At 40.6% G+C, this 18,821-nt stretch overlaps 1 protein-coding gene across 1 annotated transcript; it reads left to right on the top strand.

Moving 5' to 3' along the window:
* Positions 1–5,872: 5,872 nt before the first annotated feature.
* Positions 5,873–13,344, top strand: LOC118289392 (transmembrane protein 235). The gene is made up of 4 exons (XM_035616358.2): positions 5,873–6,418; positions 7,466–7,543; positions 8,043–8,180; positions 11,421–13,344. Exons 1-4 carry the CDS (start codon positions 6,247–6,249, stop codon positions 11,663–11,665), a joined length of 633 nt encoding a protein of 210 aa, XP_035472251.1. The 5' UTR covers positions 5,873–6,246; the 3' UTR covers positions 11,666–13,344.
* The last annotated feature ends 5,477 nt before the right edge of the window (positions 13,345–18,821 follow it).

Here is an 18,821-nt window from a genome sequence, read left to right as displayed (position 1 = left end):
AATGCTGTCATACTTGTTGTGTTGGACAGTTTGAAAGAGAAAAAGGTATGAAAATCAATACAGCGTCTAACATATATCCAGATATCCCTGGTCCTCGTCTGTTTAACACTCAAAATAAATGACTTTGTTGTTGTTATTAGCCTCAGCTAAAGAGGAGACACAACAACTGCATTAACTGCAAACATTCTGCCAAATCTGAACACATCAGTGGTTTTAGCTGATTCTGGGTTTTAGCGTCATTGAGCTAGAACAAACGGAAAACATAATTATACACATTATGAAATACAAATTACATCTACGCGCCATTTTATTTTGTTGTCGTTCAGACACAAAGGAAAGAGAAAACTTCCTATGTCATAAATCAATCTCAACACCTCCCTACCATATGGATGTGATGTGTGAGGACACACTGAAAACCTGTATGCTGAAAAGGGTTAGGTAAGTGCTGCACTGAAATAGACCAACTTCCATTTTTAATTAGGATCCAGGGGAGCGGGCCATACAATTCTATTAACACCTTAAAGCCAGTGAGTCAAGTTCCACTGGCTAAAAAGCTTCTAAGAGGGAAAGATGCAGAGAAGGGCGTCTCAGCCATTAGGGCTCAGCTAGCTCATCAAACAGCAAAAGGCCTCAATGCAGACCTCACATTATCGTACCAAATTATGGACATCCATTGCAAAAACATAAGAGTCAACGCCATTCAGCACAGAACAGAAACAACTGAGTGGTCGATTATCTGGGAACTATATGAACAACTAGAAAATGAGAAAGATATGAGTGAGCCCAACCTAGATGGTTCCCACAGACAAACCTGGCATCCCAGAGTCATGTACTGCCAACAACCAGAAGGTACAGACAAACAGAGAGAGAGACTGGTGCCCTGTTCAGACCTATAAAAACTAACATCTGTCTCGGGATCTGATCACAAGAGGGCAGCATAGAACGAAGCCAAAAGGTATTGCTGATGCGTTATTGGTGGCCACCGCTACAATATCAACATTGATCAACACACACATTTTCTTTCTTTTTTTCCCCCAAATGGGTAAAATCTTATTTCATTGTAAAGCTCATCCCCTCCCAGTTGCACTCTCTCTCCTACACACAGACACACACACCAACCCAAACACCTTGACAAAGGACCTGTATTAGCCAGACTGGGTAAAAACAACATGATTTGGTCCACAAAAACACATATGACGTATGTGTTTATTACATGCCAGATGAGAACAGATGTAGAGCTGTCCACTTGTGATTGGATCACAGACGTTATTGCCAGGTCTGAACAGGGCCTGAATGACACATTGGTTGTTTTTTTTGTATGTTGATGCTTTTATTGCCTCTGTGAAGTACTTTGTGGCGTCTATGCCTTTGAATGGTGCTATATAAAAAGTTACCTATTTATTACTAAACCGAGGAAAATGGTCAGGAGAAGAGTTCATTTCATCATCAGTCATGTCCTTATTCTTACCTTCTGACAGTCATCGCTGCACGTCGCTGCTCTCGTGTCGTCATGCTGTCTTGCTCTCCATGGATATTAATGTGGCTGAGGCCATCTGGCAGGCGTTCTTCAAATGACTCTGCAAAAACAGAACAGATTGTGATCTACAACAAACATAAGAACACAGTTTGCTCGGGAATTCATTGCGTCAGGTCAGCATTGCTTCAGTGATTCAAGGTTTGCTGTGGACAAAAGCCACTGCTGCAGCTCAACATGCAAACAGAGGGATAGAGCAATACCTGTAAGAAAAACCTTTAACAGCATGGCCACTAGTTCAGCTGTACTGTGTGTGCATTTTTGATGTACATGATGACATGTAGAATGGCATTGTAGAATGATAGTGGGGAAAGTTTTCCAAAAGAAGGAAGTCAGAAAGTTCAATCTCACAGTCGGACAGAGCAAAATTGAACCGCTAACTGAGCTGAGTGTTACTTTAACACCAATCCAGCGCAGTAATCCCACTGTGAGAAAACTACTTCAAATAACACTAAAAAAATAAAAACACTGCAATTCAGTGTCGTTGTAGTCCTAACACAGAGCATGACACACTTTTCAGAATCATAAACATTTCGCAAAGGTCTGCCAAGTAAGAGGCAAGTTTTGCAGTTAGGTAAAACTACTCAAGAGCACTTCAAAAGATCAGGCAATTTCCTGAGCATCAACAAGTCATGCTGACACATGACTAATGACAAACACTGGCATTCACCGCTGCTTTCCACTTAAGATGGCATTTCCTTCAAATGAAAGACTGTGCAAATTTACACAGGTTCGCAGGTGCAGTGGAGATAAAAGCCGAGATATTTTTGAACTGTTCTGTTTATTAGTTTAGCAAAATATGTTTTGACGAGTCACATTGTTCTGTCACATTTTCAATGCGAGACATAATCTGTGCAGTGTATTGTAGTGCTGTTCAGCGTGTCTTTAGAATACATTATTCGTGCATTTGAAGTTTCATCAGATGCTGATGATCACACATCATCTGTTGAATCGTTGATTACTTCCCCAGTTTAACTAGGCTGCAATCAAAGCCCAATTTACTCCCTTTCCTCAAAACTGTGCCAGATTGGTGGATAATAAACACTGTAGTTTCAACTTAGAATTATATCATAACACAACACGTGTTGTCTTTTCTTTATTTTTTGAAAAATCATCTTTGTGTCTGAGTTTGTGAGACATCAATAATTGTGGGATAAGTAATACCCACGAGTTGAAATTATGTTAACATTTTTGCGATAATGAAAAAAACATGGTTGTACTTTTTGTCTGTCGCACATATCTTAACTTAATTTTGGATAAATCGTCTCTTTACATGGATATTTTATTCCAAAACGTAGATCCTATAACAGAACTGACAACACTACTCAACACTAAATGAGTGTCCACTCAATATCAATGACGGATGGATGATGGATGAGCCCATGCACAGACTCTGCATTATACAGAGGTCACCTGCTCATGAGGATGGATATATTTGTCGTTTTATTACTTTACATATCACAGTGAATGCAACTTAAAGGCAAATCTAGACCTGTCACGATAATTACGCTATATGAACTCAATCATTTTTATTGACCTCAATAACAGCCATTGTGTCCAACATGCATGTTTATTGACATAAGAATGAATGTCAAAGACAGTCCAGTAAGTCTCGCTGCTTCTGTCCTCTTGTCTGTTCTCGTCATATGATTTATCTATTACTGGTTTGGTCTATAAAATGTCAGAAAATATGGATTTCTTGGTTTTTTTCTAAATACACCATGTTTAAATTGATTGCTTTGTCTGGGCAGCAGCAACAAAATCTGTGTAGGACTTGCACGAGCAAGACCAAGGGGCCTATACTGCAAGCTCACATGATTCAGTATCAAAAAATTGTCCTAAAATGACGATAATATTGTTCATGGCGATAATTTCTTGAACACTATATCGTGCAACAAAAAGTATTAATCATGACAGGCCTACTATAGACAGACTGCACAGGTTTTTGGTGTCTCCTAAATCTGGAGTGCTAAAGAAGAACTTTATTTCCCATCCTTCGCTCGATAAAACCTTCTCGCCCCTCCCCTTGATGTCTGACGTTAACGATAATGACCGCAATCATGAACAAGCCACACAATGCTAGAGGTAGTTCTACCCTTGCCTATAGATATATGCATGTCACAAATTGAAGGAAACAACCTCTGTAATTGAGGCGAGAAGCATAACGATTGCAGCTTCTTCCCCACAGATGTCATAGATGGCACAATTAAGCAGTGCACATCCAATCATTCTCTGTGGCAGGCATAAACATGCTGAGTGCGCCCCGTTGATTCAGATTTATTTTAAAATGGCAAGAGGTAAAGATCTATGTGAATCTGAAAGAGGGTTTATTATTGGACCACGGCCGCCTCATTCACAAAGGCTGCTCAGCGAGACCACTACGATGACGAAAGGGACATCTGCATTTCGATCTACACCATAGAATGAGAATGTGGAGTTGATCTGGCAGCACTTTATCACAGAATGCAGGAGTGTTTCCCACAGAGTTAAAAATTACACGTGTAAGCTGGATATCTCTTCATTTAAGACAGTTTTAGACAAGTGTTCCCCTTGAACTCGCAGAAACTACTGTGCACGGACATTTCACTCTACGCTGATGTTTTATAACTTCAACTTTTCATCAAATAATTGAGAAAATGAAATAATCATTGAATCATTTATCCTCACAAGTGAGGAACTGGCCGGGGTCCAAAACTCTCCCTTCAGACCATCTGCTGGTTTCCACCACAGCCAGGAGGGAAAACATTTGTTTGGCTGTATCACACCCCACCATACGCTTGTCAAATTAGTTTTGTAATTTATTTTCTTACCCCTTCTAAAGTTTGTATGATTGGTCATGTTCATTTCCATGTGTACTAACCTGAGGGCTGGTTGCAAGTCTTATTGAACATGAAAAGACAATTTATAAAGTTTGATAATGATCATTATAGACTATGCAAGTAAATTTATGCCCAGTGAGATCACATGTGGTGGAAATAATAGAACAGGTAGAACCAGATTCCAATCTACAACATATTCCAGGACAGCTCCACACACAGGAATACCTTCAAAACATGGTGTTGTTGTGACCAAGTCAGAGTCCACACTTCAGTCCAAGTATTGCAAAGTTAATCAATCTTTAACCATTGTGTGTTTATTTGTTTGCGTTTTGACATCAACACAACTTTTAGCAGAGTGACGGGGGGAAAAAGCGGAAACTCATCGACACAAGGTTCAACTTCGACACACCTACCTCGCGGTCGCATGCTAATGTTAGCTAGTTGCTCGTTTCCGCCCGTCACTGCGTCACTCGACGGTTTCACTTCATTGTTCCGCGCGCGTGGCGCGACGGTAACCGTCCAACTCGGCCGACGGCCACGGAGCACTTCGCTGCCAACACGAGACACTGCTGTGTCGTCTTTTATCGTTGTCATATCAATATTAAAATGATTTTTCATGCTGATGAGGATGAGGTTTTTTGGGCCTGTCCCTCGCTACCATTGTTCTACTTCCGCAGGACATCTAACTTGCAAAATGCTGAAATGTTAACATTTACAAATTGTTCCAAGTATAATTGTACTGTTAAATAACGTATTCTGTATAAATAAAGATCACTTATTAAATATATATTTATATATTTATTTATTTATCACGTTATCCCTGTTACCCACAGAAAAAAAAAACTTTCAAAATAATGGTGCATTCCAAAAGTCACGTCATTCTACAGGGAGTCACTTGTAGCGACGACGGAAGTCCAAAAATGCTTGCACATCACGTGACTCATGAAAAACTTCAGATCGTTCCCGGAAGTTGCTGGCGCGCAAATCGAATCCATTATTCAGATTATTTAAACGTCCTACCCTTCATAGGTGCAACACAGACGGTCCATTGACTCCATTCTGCTGCTACTCTAATGCGCCGCTGCTCACTTCTGGGAAATATTGAGAGGCTCCATGATTCGCCATTGCCATTGGAAAAAGAATGTTCCATTAAAGTGAACGGAGTTGTCGCTACTCTTGACAAGGCCATTCTGCCAAGATTTCTCCTCTAAAAAATGTATGTTTTTCATAATACAGGTGTGATCACTTTCCTTTATTTCATATTATTTTATAAATGTATATTTTATTTATTTAGTCTGGTTTGACCTCATGGGTATAGTTATGAAAGGGTGGGATCAGTAGTTATCTGTGTCTGGTCACAGCATCAGCCTCTGTTTCAATTGAAAATAGGCTTCAATTGAATAACAGTTAATCAGTCAAGTAAACTTTAAATTACTATACTGGGGCCGGATTTGGACACTTTTGAGTCCACAAATTACAGTCGGAGCATCCTCACGGCACAAGCGCACACCCTCCCTGTCGGAGATTTATTTTGAAACACAGCACCGGAAACGTGGAGTCTTATTCCAGCGGTTGGATACCATGGGTCAAATCAGGAGCGCCACCGCTGCTGTATGCCTCAATTACCTGTCAGTGTTTCACAAACTGGCGCAGACAAATTCGCATCTGTCTTCTCTCCCTCTCTTTTTTATGTTTCCAGGGAAGTGGAAAAAATTGACGGATATTTTGACATGTTTTGCCATGATAGTCGCACGGATAACCAACACTTTACTGGGAAGGATCCGTCCGGACAGTTTTTACGCATCGCACATCTTGGAGCGTCGATGTAGACACACTTAAACACTTCACAGAATATACAGCGTTTCATGCGCTCTGCCTGTTCATCCGTCTATCATGAAGTACGGAACGGTGGTCGTCACTGCTGGGTTCACAGCTTTGCTCAGTTTTTGCCTCCTCGCCGTGGCAATTTGGACTGATTACTGGTACATCATCGATGTGAACAAACCCAACTACACAGGTTCAGACGACCTGAGTTCACATTCTGGACTGTGGAGAATTCATGAAGGTATGTCAGCTCAATCGAAGCCCATGGTTTTTACACAGAGGATACAAATCATTGTGTACTGTACGTCCACTATGTATGACAGGCAATACAATTGGATGCAGCACTCATTCTTTCAAGAATAACTTTTGCGCCGCCGCGCCAGGTTTTCAACGCCGTCGTGCGTAAAACGCACCGAATATTCATAAGGTTCATTATATAGAATATATTTCAAATGAACTGGTATTGTTTGTAATTCCGGAACCAGACGTGTTTGTGCTGCAGACGTAAAAATAACAGTATTGGTCGTTTCGGATGTTGACCAAAAAGCAAGAAGTTATGGCTTCATGTGATGCTTTGACATCTAACATAGTTTATACATGTTTATGCATGGAGCATAAGTCTGATGTACTGTCAGCAGCAGTCCACGGTAGAAGCTTACTGTCCTCCTTTTTTTGACTCTTAGTTGTTGCAGAGGGGAAATTACATCCCCGTGCCTTGGAGAAATAATGACACAGGATAATTTGCAGATATTTTTTAAACATCCTTAAAAATTTCACATCTGATTTTGTCAATGTAATGGACCACAGATTCTGCTTATATGTGTGCAAAAAATAGACCCATAATAGCCGTCTCCCCCACCCTAAGTAATAACTGTAGCAACTGTGTGGGGAGTTTCAATTGCGTTTTTTTTATTGGCCCTTGCAGGCAACTGCAGACGAACACACGAGGCTGAAGAGAGAAGGGATATTTGTCGACCCCAATGCAATATTATCTGCTTGTTAGTTGCAAAATTGAAGGTGTACAATTTTTGGCTATAGTGACCACAGCATACACAGAAGATGGCACAGTAGAAGATAATAGACAAAATAATTGTTCATACAGTGCTCATGGCTGATGTGGAACATGCACTGACACTAATTCTATGTGCAAATCACTCAATACATTCATGCAAGGGTGACAAAAATAAAAGAATCACATTTCTTGGTATCCAGGAGCATTTCTGTAAAGTCCTCTACAGCCCTGTTTTCATGCCCTGTCGTGTGTAACCTTTTCCCTTGATATTTTCAGGAGCAAACAGGAGTTCAGTCATCCCTTCTTTCACAGCAAATATATCCGGCTTGTCAGAGGTGGAAAGGCACCTTCTCGGTGAGCGGATTTGATTATCAGCCCACATAGGAGTTGATTTAAAAGTCCACATAAAAGCGATTCCTGGCAGTGGCTAATTGGTCGATCTTGGTGGCTGCAGGAAAAAGCTGTCAGACAGTTAAATCCAGGAGATAAACACAATGCAAACAAGGACATTTTGCAAAGGATCGTGTGTTTTATGATTTTGAAGCACAAAAAAAAGTGACTGTCTGTAATTGCAACTTTGACAATGAAATAGAGTGATATATTATTTACTGTGACAAAAGCTATTTCAAGGAAGCCTTAATATTCTGCAAGTTGAATGGGAGTGAAAACGAATGGCTCCTTGGATGGTAGAAATCAATCTGAAAATGTCAAATGCCTTTTAAAATGGTTGCACTCAGTCGTAACATTTCCAGCTGACTTGTACATGCAGGGCCTATTATTATCACAGCATAGGCCTTTAAATTATTCAAGTATAGTGACCATTGTGTGGTTGAATGTGCACGTGTATTTGCAGGCTTGCACAAGGTGGTGGTCATCTTGCTGCCCCTCAGCCTGGTCCTGCTTGTGTTCGGCTGGATCTCTGGTCTTGTCAGTACGTTGGCCCGCAGCCCAAAATTGCTGGCTGGATCAGGAACATATTTTCTCTTCTGCAGTAAGTCACACAATAACTATTGCAGTGTTTGTTTGATTTATTTATTTATTTTTTCTGAGCCTGTAGCAAAAGTGCTCTGCATGTATACAGGCTTGTACAGTGCAAATCCTTTGTTTGGTATGTCAGATAATCAGCGGAGGGGAAAAAATGAGTGGGTGGCACGTGTGTGTGTGCGTGCGTGCGTGCGTGCGTGCGTGCGTGCATGCGTGTGTGTGTTAACAACACTTAGGAAAAATTGAAAATTCAATATCAGCTGATCTCACTCACTTCTGTGTCACATCTTACTAAAGACATGCAGCTAGAAGCTCATATCAGCCTTTTCCAGGTGTTGAACAGCTCTTTCTTTCGATTGGAAAATACTGTTATTGGTTTGAATTTGAAGCGACATATTAAATATCTCTTTGTGGACATTAAAAGCCCATTTGACTTAATTGGGTTGAGTTAGGTAATGATCCTGTTGCTCACACTGTTGGAGATGGGGATTTTATGGTGAAAATAAAATTTGTCACAAGCACTGTGCGAGTGTGACACTGTTGTGCAACACCTCTGTCTCCTTATTCAATCTGTTTGTCAGAAACACTGCATGACTGACTTGCAGTTGGAGAAGTACTGTGTGAGATAGTCGTGCTGCTCTGATGTGGACTCCCATATGCTAAATTAATGTTTTTCATTCTTTTTCCAAACGCTACCATGCTGTAGAATGGTGTTAATGAAACAGATTTCTAGGTATTCTTTTTTTGCAGATGACATTTAGATTTGCATTCAATCAATTAAAAATTGCAAGTGTGTTCCTGATGACCTGTCGACCAAACCCTTGCAGCATGTGGAGTGATTCCTGATCATTTGAACTGGCAACAAATTGCAGAAGAGCTTGTACTTGATTGAATGATTCAGTCAGACCCTTGGAATCGTCACTTGGCCATTACATGTGTGATTGTCAGTTGCTTTAGATTGAACTTATGCCTGCTGTAACAAAGGCATCATTCTAACGCGTAAGTGTGATTTAATTATGAAGCCCTTGAAATAGTCTACAGTATGTTGTATCTGTCCATTCAAGACAGTACTGAATTCCCAAAAATGTTTATAGAATTTCCAACAGACATTCACTGGAGAGTCCTCTATGACAGAAACGCTGGAAGTAGGGGCCAAATGGCAACCCACTGTGATGTCCCCCATTGGTTTGTGAACTGCTGTTTTGGAGCCTCGAGTTTAGCATTTTGTCCAGAGCCATTTTGGTTTTTTGAAACCAGAGGTGGAAGGTACTGGCTGTCAATCACGCTGTCTCCATAGCCCAATGCATGCAGTCTATTTGACTCTGAATGGGAGCAAAATTTACAAAATGAACATCATGCTATATTGAGGAAGATTTGAAACTAGAGATTGAGACCATTAACTCCTCAGGGAAATCTTTACTGACGTAATAAAGCAAGTGAGAACTAGAGTCATGTAGTCTTCAATAGAAACAGACTTCTTTTTTGCAATCAGTGGAGTCGCCTTCTGCTGGTCATTTTAGAGGATACAAGTTTTAGGCACTTCCATATTGACTTCACTTTCTGAACACAGTTACTACTATATTTGTATATAGACTATGATTTGATTGAAGGACTCCAGAGATAGAGGCCCTCTGGCAAGGGGCTGTAACTGCAAAGCAAAATTGTACAAAACAAATCAATCAAAATAACATTTTGCGAGTAGCGCTGTAGTAGACCTCACATTTTTATATTTGAATTTAATTTTCTATAATATTTGATACAATTTTAAGAACATTTAGTGTAATTTATGCAAAGCCTATCAGATGCACAAGGATGAGACTTAGATGTAGATTTTAGGCATGAACTGAAAGGATTATGGATTTCAGCTGTGATAATAGTGGGTTAGATATGTCTGAAAAAATAATATCAGTTTTTTGAAATTGCTCTAAAGCGGTCACAATAAACAGAATATTCTACAAAAAAATTCATTTGATTTTGTTTACTCGGAGGGTATCGGTTTGAATCTCAGTTTGGGTAAAATTAAAAGTAAAATCATGAATCTGTCACAGAAATTGAAGTTCTTATTATGTACTTGGACATCTCTGCAGACAGGCCTCCTATGTCACACAGTAAAGACAGCTAATTTGCCCCGTCCGCATCTCTACATCAAAAGACTTGAAGGCTCTTAGCTCCTGCAGGAGGAAAGGTATTATGGATTTGAGTGTTTTGTTCTGCTTTTGCTCATCCTTATCTACTGCATTAATAACCTATTTCTGGGGTTGAAATGTAATGTATTAGAGATGGTATATCCAAACACAAAGTCGTCTTTTATCAACAGGTCCTTATGATTCCACTGTGAACATCGACATTGTGTATTGCAGCCCTGGTAAATCTGTCTCTCTGTAGGACGCTCCTCTGTGAATGTGAGATCTGGGAAAAAATAACAGCTCTACAGTATCTTGGGGAAGGTTAAACCACTTTGTCATCTTAGACTGTGCACCTTAGGGCTGTTTTAAAATGCTGCCTTGCATCTACTTAACATTAAAATTAGTATTGAGCACAGTTGACATTTAGCACATGCCAGCATGGTGTTGATGCAGACCTCGCATAAAGTGCACTGGAAATACACAAGTGATATAGTAGGAGACTGTACAAGCGAAATGGTAGAATTGGCACCAAACTACAATTTCTTTCTTTCTTTCTTTCTTTCTTTTGCCCTACATGCTAATTAAAATGCGCCACTTGGTCGACATTGAGAGACAAGCCCTCAGTTGTAGTTTCAAATGATCAGTGATTAACAGAGGTTGGGTGCTGCAGTGTGTGGTGATTCTGCCTTCCATGGTCCCACACTCAAGGTCAGAATAAAGTGTTCATGCCACGTTCACAACTCTGTATTCTGGGATTTAGAAATCACATTGCAGGAGCTCCATCCACCACAAGTTTCTACAGTAGAGTGAAGGATTCATTAATTTTAGTGTTTGATTTTGCAAGCATCTTGCAGGAAATATTTGCATATGAAAAACTGTTTTTCTTGAAATTGCGTTAAATCTTTCAAAATGAAACTTATTGTTTCTAACTACTGGTTGTATGATTGAGTGGTTGTATTAAATGTAAAAGCCGGTTCTGATCATGGCAAATATGGTGTATGATTAGGCAGCTCAAGAGCTTCGTGGTCACAGAATTCTTCCAGTTTTTCAAGATGGATCCGTTTCCATGGTAAAGCTACTTGAGGATCTGATTCCATCTGTCTGTGTCTGTGCACCAACAGGTCTTTTCACCCTGTCCGGGGTGAGCATCTACATCAAATACTCAAACAAGGCCATGGAGGAGTTCGAGCAGACCGTGTCCCCTGACAACCTTGCCTTTGTGAATGTGTCCTTCGGCTGGTCCTTGGCCATGGCATGGCTCTCCTACAGCATGGAGGTGGCCACTGGCCTGATTCTCATACTTGCTGCCACAATAACTCAAATGAAGGGTCGTTATGACTCTGGTGTGACGATCGCCATGTTGTAGATTGGTCGAGTGAGGCTAAGAGCCCACATGTGGGCTGGACGGTATTTTTTTGCGATTTTATTTATTTATTTATTTTGGTAGTGAGAAAAGGACATCTTAGAAATATATTGTATTCCAACAAGTAGATCAACGGCAAAGATAAAAAAAACGTAGATGCAAGCTGGCTTTTGTGTAAGTGCAACCATAGTCACGTACATAGACGCTGAATTAGTGACACATTTCAATGTCCGTTTCTTCATTGTTTATGCAGGCTTGTTGTGAGGCCTCCAACCTTTCATCCTCCCATTCTTTCAATTGTCCCAGTCCACATGATGTTAGTGATGTTATAGCAAAAAAAAGAGGCTAAGCATTCACAGAGTAATTGCTGCAAAGATTAAAAGTATGTTTTTTTTCTTTCAATGTATTTATGTAGTGTGTAATTTCAGCCTTGTAATGCCCTATTTCTGTTCACATATACTGTATATGTATAGCTAATAGCCATTTTTTTTTGGTTTGTGGCAAGAATGTTATAAAGTAATATGTGTTGAAAAATGTTTGTAATTTACGGAGCACAGCTCCGGATGCAGATTAACTGTCCTGCAATATACTTGCGCAACAATGCACATATCTGGAGTAATTTGCATTTCAAAGCTTTTGAACAACAGTTAGCATTTTGATCAATGTAGTTGTCAGGAAAATGTCAGTTTGTGCCTTCTGCTTACAACCTTCTCTACCAATTCCGGCTGGTAAATCTCTTCATCAAGGGAGCAGGGCTGAAGATATATGCACTCTTGGGGATCCCAAGTGCTGTTTTCAGCAGTTAAGAAAGCGTGCATGTGTTGCCGTCTGTGTTGCCATAGTTAAAAGCTAGATGTTCTAATATTCTGTCTGTGCGGTGCAAAATGACTCCTGTCTGCTAATGAAAGTTTTTTTTAAAAAGCACTGTAAAAATACAAAGTTTAGCAACTTTGAAATGCATTATTGTGTTGATGATCGCTTTTCACATCATCATGACAGACCTTGCTCACGCTCTCATAACTGAGCAGCATTTTATTTTGAACGGGAACAGAAAAACAATGAAAGATCAATGCAGCAGGAGAACAGAAAAAGAGCACATCGATCAAAGGCCTCCAAATGTCAGTGGCATACCCTGACTGTAATCAATTTTTCGCCAGCCTCCTGAAGATTTTTGTGTCGCAGTACAAGACATGGCAGGGAATTGGTTGTCTTGCGCTGCATATTTTTATTTACAACACAAGTCTTGCAGGTAACTGAAATACCAAGTCATGCATCAGGTTAAATTAGGACTGCTTTCCTGCCGCTGCCTCTGAATGCAAACGAAGCACACCAGGAGTCAGGTCAGACAGAAAGGCAATGGTTTCAAGAACAGCCTCCGACCAACATGGTGTAACACTGTCGTCTATAAAGGTTAGATTAATTCAGAAATTTATTTGCACATTCAAACTGGAGAGGTTGCAACAATAGTGAAATTTAATACAAAGGGGGGCTCATCATCATATTCAGTGCTTTACTGGACTGTGTGTTGTAATGTGCAATAAAAGGTGAGAAGGTGCTAATAGAAAAGTGAAATAGGACGGCAGTGTTAACAATGCATCTGTGTATATCACAGAGAAATTACTGTAAAATAGGGAAAATTTACAAAAAGAATTTGTGTTTTTTTAACTCAATAAAACTGGAAACTATTATCATTCTCCTTGAGTGGCCTTTGGCATCCACAAACATCACTGGAATCGTGGCTTTTCCTACTGGTTGACTTCTTTGTGTAGGTAATCCAGTTGAAAAAAGTAATCCAGGGGATATCGTTTGGTTTCTTTTTTCAGAATCCCTTTATCTTTTGACTGAATTTATTACTATTTTTATTTGCTGGCAGAATTTAGCTGTGAACAACAACAATGCAGGGTTCAATGGGAAAGTGTTTCAAGCACTTGCAGTGATCAGTTATCTCTGATCATATGCACATGATAATGCAGTTGTGCAGGGATTTTACAAGCACTTAGTACCAAGAAATTAATAAGCTTAAACAAATGTCTTGCATTGGGAATCATGAGGAATGGCTTTTATTCAGTAGCATGAGAAATCTAAATCTAGACCATCGAATCAAAAATCTGTTCACATGTGAGGAAGTTTGATGATCAAATGGATTGACTGAAGTTGACCCGACTGCACTGATCATTCTCTCATTTGACTAAAATGTATTGATTCTTTCGAGAGTTGCAGGTCAAAATAAGAGATGCACTTTAGACTAATAAGTGTCGTGAGTGGACTAAGCGGACTTCTAAAATGCACTGCTCAGCGTGTGAAAGCAGTGCTCTGCCGAGGGTGGTCATGGTAGAGACAGACGCTGCAGTTTGGAAAGGTGTGTGTGCTAAATGTGATTTGCAACATGATTTAATGTGCCACAGCCGGTGAATCAAAATTATACCCATGAAACATTGTGTCCACTCAGCTGTTTCCTTGGCAGCTGTAGTGCTGCCCAGTAATCCTCTCTCAGATGGTGGTGTGGAGAGCTGTAAAGGAAAGACCAAAGCACAGTGGCTCAGTCTCGCAGCCTCCCTCTTGTAGATCAGGCCTACTGAAATCCCATTAAACTTTAATCGACCACAATAATTCAATCCTCCATGGCAGAAAAACACCAAAATTGGTGCCGAGCCATTACTCTTTGGTTTGTGGCCTTGTCCTTGACCGAAAGCTGTAATTTTGACTTGGACAACCCCTAGGCCCACAGTTATAAGAATTTATTGAAGAAACTACTTTCCTCACTCAACATCTTTCAGCTGTTTTCAAAACTCTCAGACTTGTGATAATCAATATATTTATGAGTCAATCCTCATTGGAGATTACCATTATAAAATTTGTGTTCGTCATCAAGTCGTGGGCTTTTGCACAACCCAACTCAGCTCAGCTCAAAGACTGTGGAAATACTGTGCTATTTCTCCATTAGACATTTGTTACCATCAAGGGGTTAACATAATATATTACACATCCTTACACTCAGTGTGGAGATAATTGGACCTTAGAGTGTTCATATGTCTTTATATGGCCATACAATATTCACATATAGTTATTACAGAAACATAAAACTTTGCCTGGGGCAACAGTTAGGAACAGTGTTATTTTCTAAAATCATTATCTTAATATGGAAAAATGCTGGTGCAAGCCGTAGGCCTACAACATAAACTAAACAGCTTAATCTACAGTACGGTGTTGTACCACTTGTCATTGCCACCTGACTGTGGCTTTCTTTCACTGAAGGACTATTAAAATAATGAATAAGCCACAGAAGGAAGAAAAAAAGTTTTTCTGGTAGAAATGAGACCGGACCAAGTAGTTTGATTGCAGAAACCAACCAAACTAGAAATAAAGGAACAACCCTGAAAATAATAAAAGTCCAGAAGGTCAAAAAAAATGAACTGGGACACATACACCAGACCTGCTGAGAATGTGGACTTTGTGTTCTGGCCAGAGTCAGATCCTTTGAATCCTGTAAGTTTCAAAGTGGGGCCTCCTCCATGCATGGATAAGACTTGTTGTTCCAACTCATCCCACAACTTGATTTGACTGTGATGTGGGGAACACATCACAGTCAAACACCAAGTCAACACCTCAAACTCCTTGTCATGTTCCACCAACAATTCCCAAACAATTCTTGCGGTGAGGCAGTTATCCAACTGAGCACTGAGGCCACTGAGGCCTTGAAGGAGTTTACTTGGTCTGCAGAAATGTTTATGTAGGTGGTATGTTTCAAATAAACATCCACATGAATACCAGGACAAGGGGGTTTCCCAGCAGAGCATCGCCCGGCTGCCATCACTTCCCCAGGTAACCGACACACACACAGGGCTGTCCACGTGATGTAGTAGACACCATGGTGGTGCACTGCTGATGCTCACGTGCTTATTGAAGCTTTCGGCAGTGAACATGACAAATGACTTGGTTTCCGGCTACACAGCCCCGCATGCATCAAGCACGGTCGCTCAGTGCTTGACTCTACCTCTACTCCCACTCACTGGATGGAAACACAGTACATATTTCTTACAATACATGTTATCTGGAACTTCATGTTGGAAAAACATGTTTAGAATTCTTGAAATAAAATTTAAAAAAAAATCTAAGATGAATGCTGATTTTACATCTTTTTAACCGACTCATTCAGCTTGATCCTGTTGGTTTGAGCTGCTGACTATCACCCTGGGCTCATGTTCACTGTGGAGCTTGTAGGTTCTGTGAATAAATCCCTGCTTGCACCATTGCCTCGCAGGAAAAGCTCATGAGGCAGTCTCTGGAGCTGCTGAGCTCCAGCGCACTCAGCGCTCACGGTCGCTAACCACTATCCATTGTGTCACATTTTGTTGCAAGGAGACCCTCCCAAAAAAATCTATATTTTGGAGTGATACCCAACCTGATTACATTTTGCTTTAACACACGCAATTCCTCCTGCAAACGAAATGACCCAATTCGCTCTCTCTAGTGAGCGAGTACATCCCTGCACGTCGGCTCACAACTCGCTCAGCTGAACTGAGAAATGAACAGATCGTTTGGGGAAGGGATTCCTTTCAGTTCATTCACCCAATGATTCTTTCTTTTCAACACCAATGAGCTTTGGGCTGCCTGTGAACCTGATGCTAGTTATCCTTTCTTGAAACCCCTTTGGTAGCTACTTCGTCAAAAGCCTTCGCAATTTTGCCCTTGTGAGAGTGCATCAGATCCTTATGCCGGTCAGTTAACAACTGACAGTTCTCTTTGTGCCCATTGTAGCCCACCCTTTGATAGAGTAATTATAATGGGATAATCTGTGTTTTTCACTTCTCCTGTCTGTGGCTTTTAACATTGTGATCTGGTATATAAAGCCTTCAATTCTTCAATTCTTCTCAGCAGATGGAGCTCACTGTGACGTATGTGCTTTCATGGCAATGACAGAAATATAAGGAGACCTTGAAATCTTAAAGCCCCACCACATTTAGGTGTACAGTATATCCCTCATATATATGTTATTGTAAGATCCAGTTCTTGAAGATTATTGGTTCGGACCAACCAACCAGGGGCCTTTCCGTGTGGAGTTTTCATGTTCGTTTTTCTCTGGGTGCTCCAGTTTCCTCCTACCGTCCACATACAAATATTTCCTGTCTTGTCAGTTCCTGCTTCCTTTCGTTTGATTTTCAACTCACCTGGACCTGATTACATTTTCATATTTTTCGAATTTGTGCATTGCCCATAACTCCTCCGACGCTTACACCATACCGCATTTTGATTTCCATCTCTCTTTTTCCTCCCTGATCACTTATTGATCACTTTAATATTAAACATGCTGGTCACTTCTGGAGTCTCAATCTCAAGATTGAGTGATCTCATAAAACTGAAGAGGGATTCAGTCCCCGGAGGAACGTGAACAAGATGTGTTTTTCTCTTTACTTGGGAACCACTTGAAAAGTTAATTAGACCTGTGCCTTGCTCAGTGTGTAATGGGATCATTGAGGAAAATTGAAGTCGCTGCAGATCTCCTTTTCCCATTCATTTCTCATTAATCTATAAATATCATTTTTATAATTGTAATTGTTATCCTCATAGCAACCACGGTTGCTGACGGTCCTTAGATACATCTGTTACAGTTGTTTGTGGTCTCTCTCCGCAGCCTTCCTGTCTTCCCCATTTTCTCTCGTCTATCTGACACACTGAGCTGAGGACATGAGACCTTCGACTTGATCCCTGACTCAAACTCCTAGATATCAGGATATGTGGCCTGAATGAAAATATTGACTGTGTACTCCCAGTAAAATCCTGAAGAATTCAGAAAAATTGTACTAGTGCCACATTATTATTTTCAGCCCTGAACCTCAGTGACTGAATTGAATTTACTCAAGTGCTTAATATATCTAAAACTCTTTATATCCAGCAAGTGCTGAGTAATATTATCACTTTCCCCACAACCTGCAGTATTGTTGTGATCGGTTTATTAAAATCATTACACATTTCTATTGACGCTTCTCCTTCTATGTATTTTTTGGTTTTTGGTTTTTGCTTGGTAAAAAAAATCAGCAAGTAAAACATGTGTACCTCGGTGCTCTCAGCTGAGAGAGAATAGGAATGGAAAGCTTCCCTGGTGGTTCTGCAGATTGTAAAGAGAAATGGAATAATGCCTCTACACATGGAGATAATATGAAAAGAAATATTGTAAAAGTACAATCTCAGACAGGCCAATCAAAATGGAAGTGGAGGGAAGAAAATAATGGAGGGTGGTCTGGAGGACGTATTTCCCTCTCTGAATTAAACAACCCATCTTCCTGTTGATGAAAGCTGCACAATGCTGTCATCCACAGGAGAAAGGGAGGAAGACTGATGGCAGGGAAAGCAGCGCACAAACGGCTATATTTTTCCTCACCTTTGTCACCCTCTCCCTTCCACTTTTTTTCTGCCTTGCTGGGGTTTATTTCAGAAGAACAAGATGAATTGCTCCTGCCGCAGCCAAGCGTATTCTTATCGCCGCTGTGCAGCTTCCTTAGCGCCACCAAATTGCCAGCGACCGCAGTATATGTGCAGCTAATGAGGTTAAATGAATCGAACAAATAACGCAAAGAGGGCAAGAAGTAAATTGTCAGTGAGAAACAGGCTTTATGTGCCCTGTTGCCTGGAAGCATCATGTAGGGGGGCTTCAGCGGCATAATGGCAGTCATGGTAACCCAATAAACCATGATACACATGGCCTCTAATTTGATCTAAGTCACCACCTGAATCCTTAAGACATCTCCTGACTAAGCTTATATACACCTTCAAAGCTCGAAATAAATGAATTTGTTTTCTTGTCCACCGGTGTGTCTCTAAAATAATTGATCAGGCGGCTGCAGCTGATTCAGAACGCTGCTGCTCGAGTCCTCACAAACACCAGGAAAATGGATCACATTGCGCCCGGTCAGATCTTTACAGCTGTTGGTTTGTGAAGGACTAAATCATTTAGGGCCCAAATTCATTTCAGACCCTGCTGCTACATTATGAACCATCCAGACCCCCCAGAGTCAAAACTAAATATTGAGAAGCAGCGTTGTGTTTTCATGCTCTACACATCTGGAGCAAGCTTCCGGAGAACTGTGCGTCGGCTTTTAAATGAACCATTTTCTACCCATCCTGATTCAGTTCAAATAGGAAAAAATACAGAAACCCAAAG

This window comes from Scophthalmus maximus, chromosome 17, assembly GCF_022379125.1.
Source record: "Scophthalmus maximus strain ysfricsl-2021 chromosome 17, ASM2237912v1, whole genome shotgun sequence".
NCBI classification, from domain to species: Eukaryota; Metazoa; Chordata; class Actinopteri; order Pleuronectiformes; family Scophthalmidae; genus Scophthalmus; species Scophthalmus maximus.
This window is presented reverse-complemented; position numbering and strand designations above follow the sequence as displayed.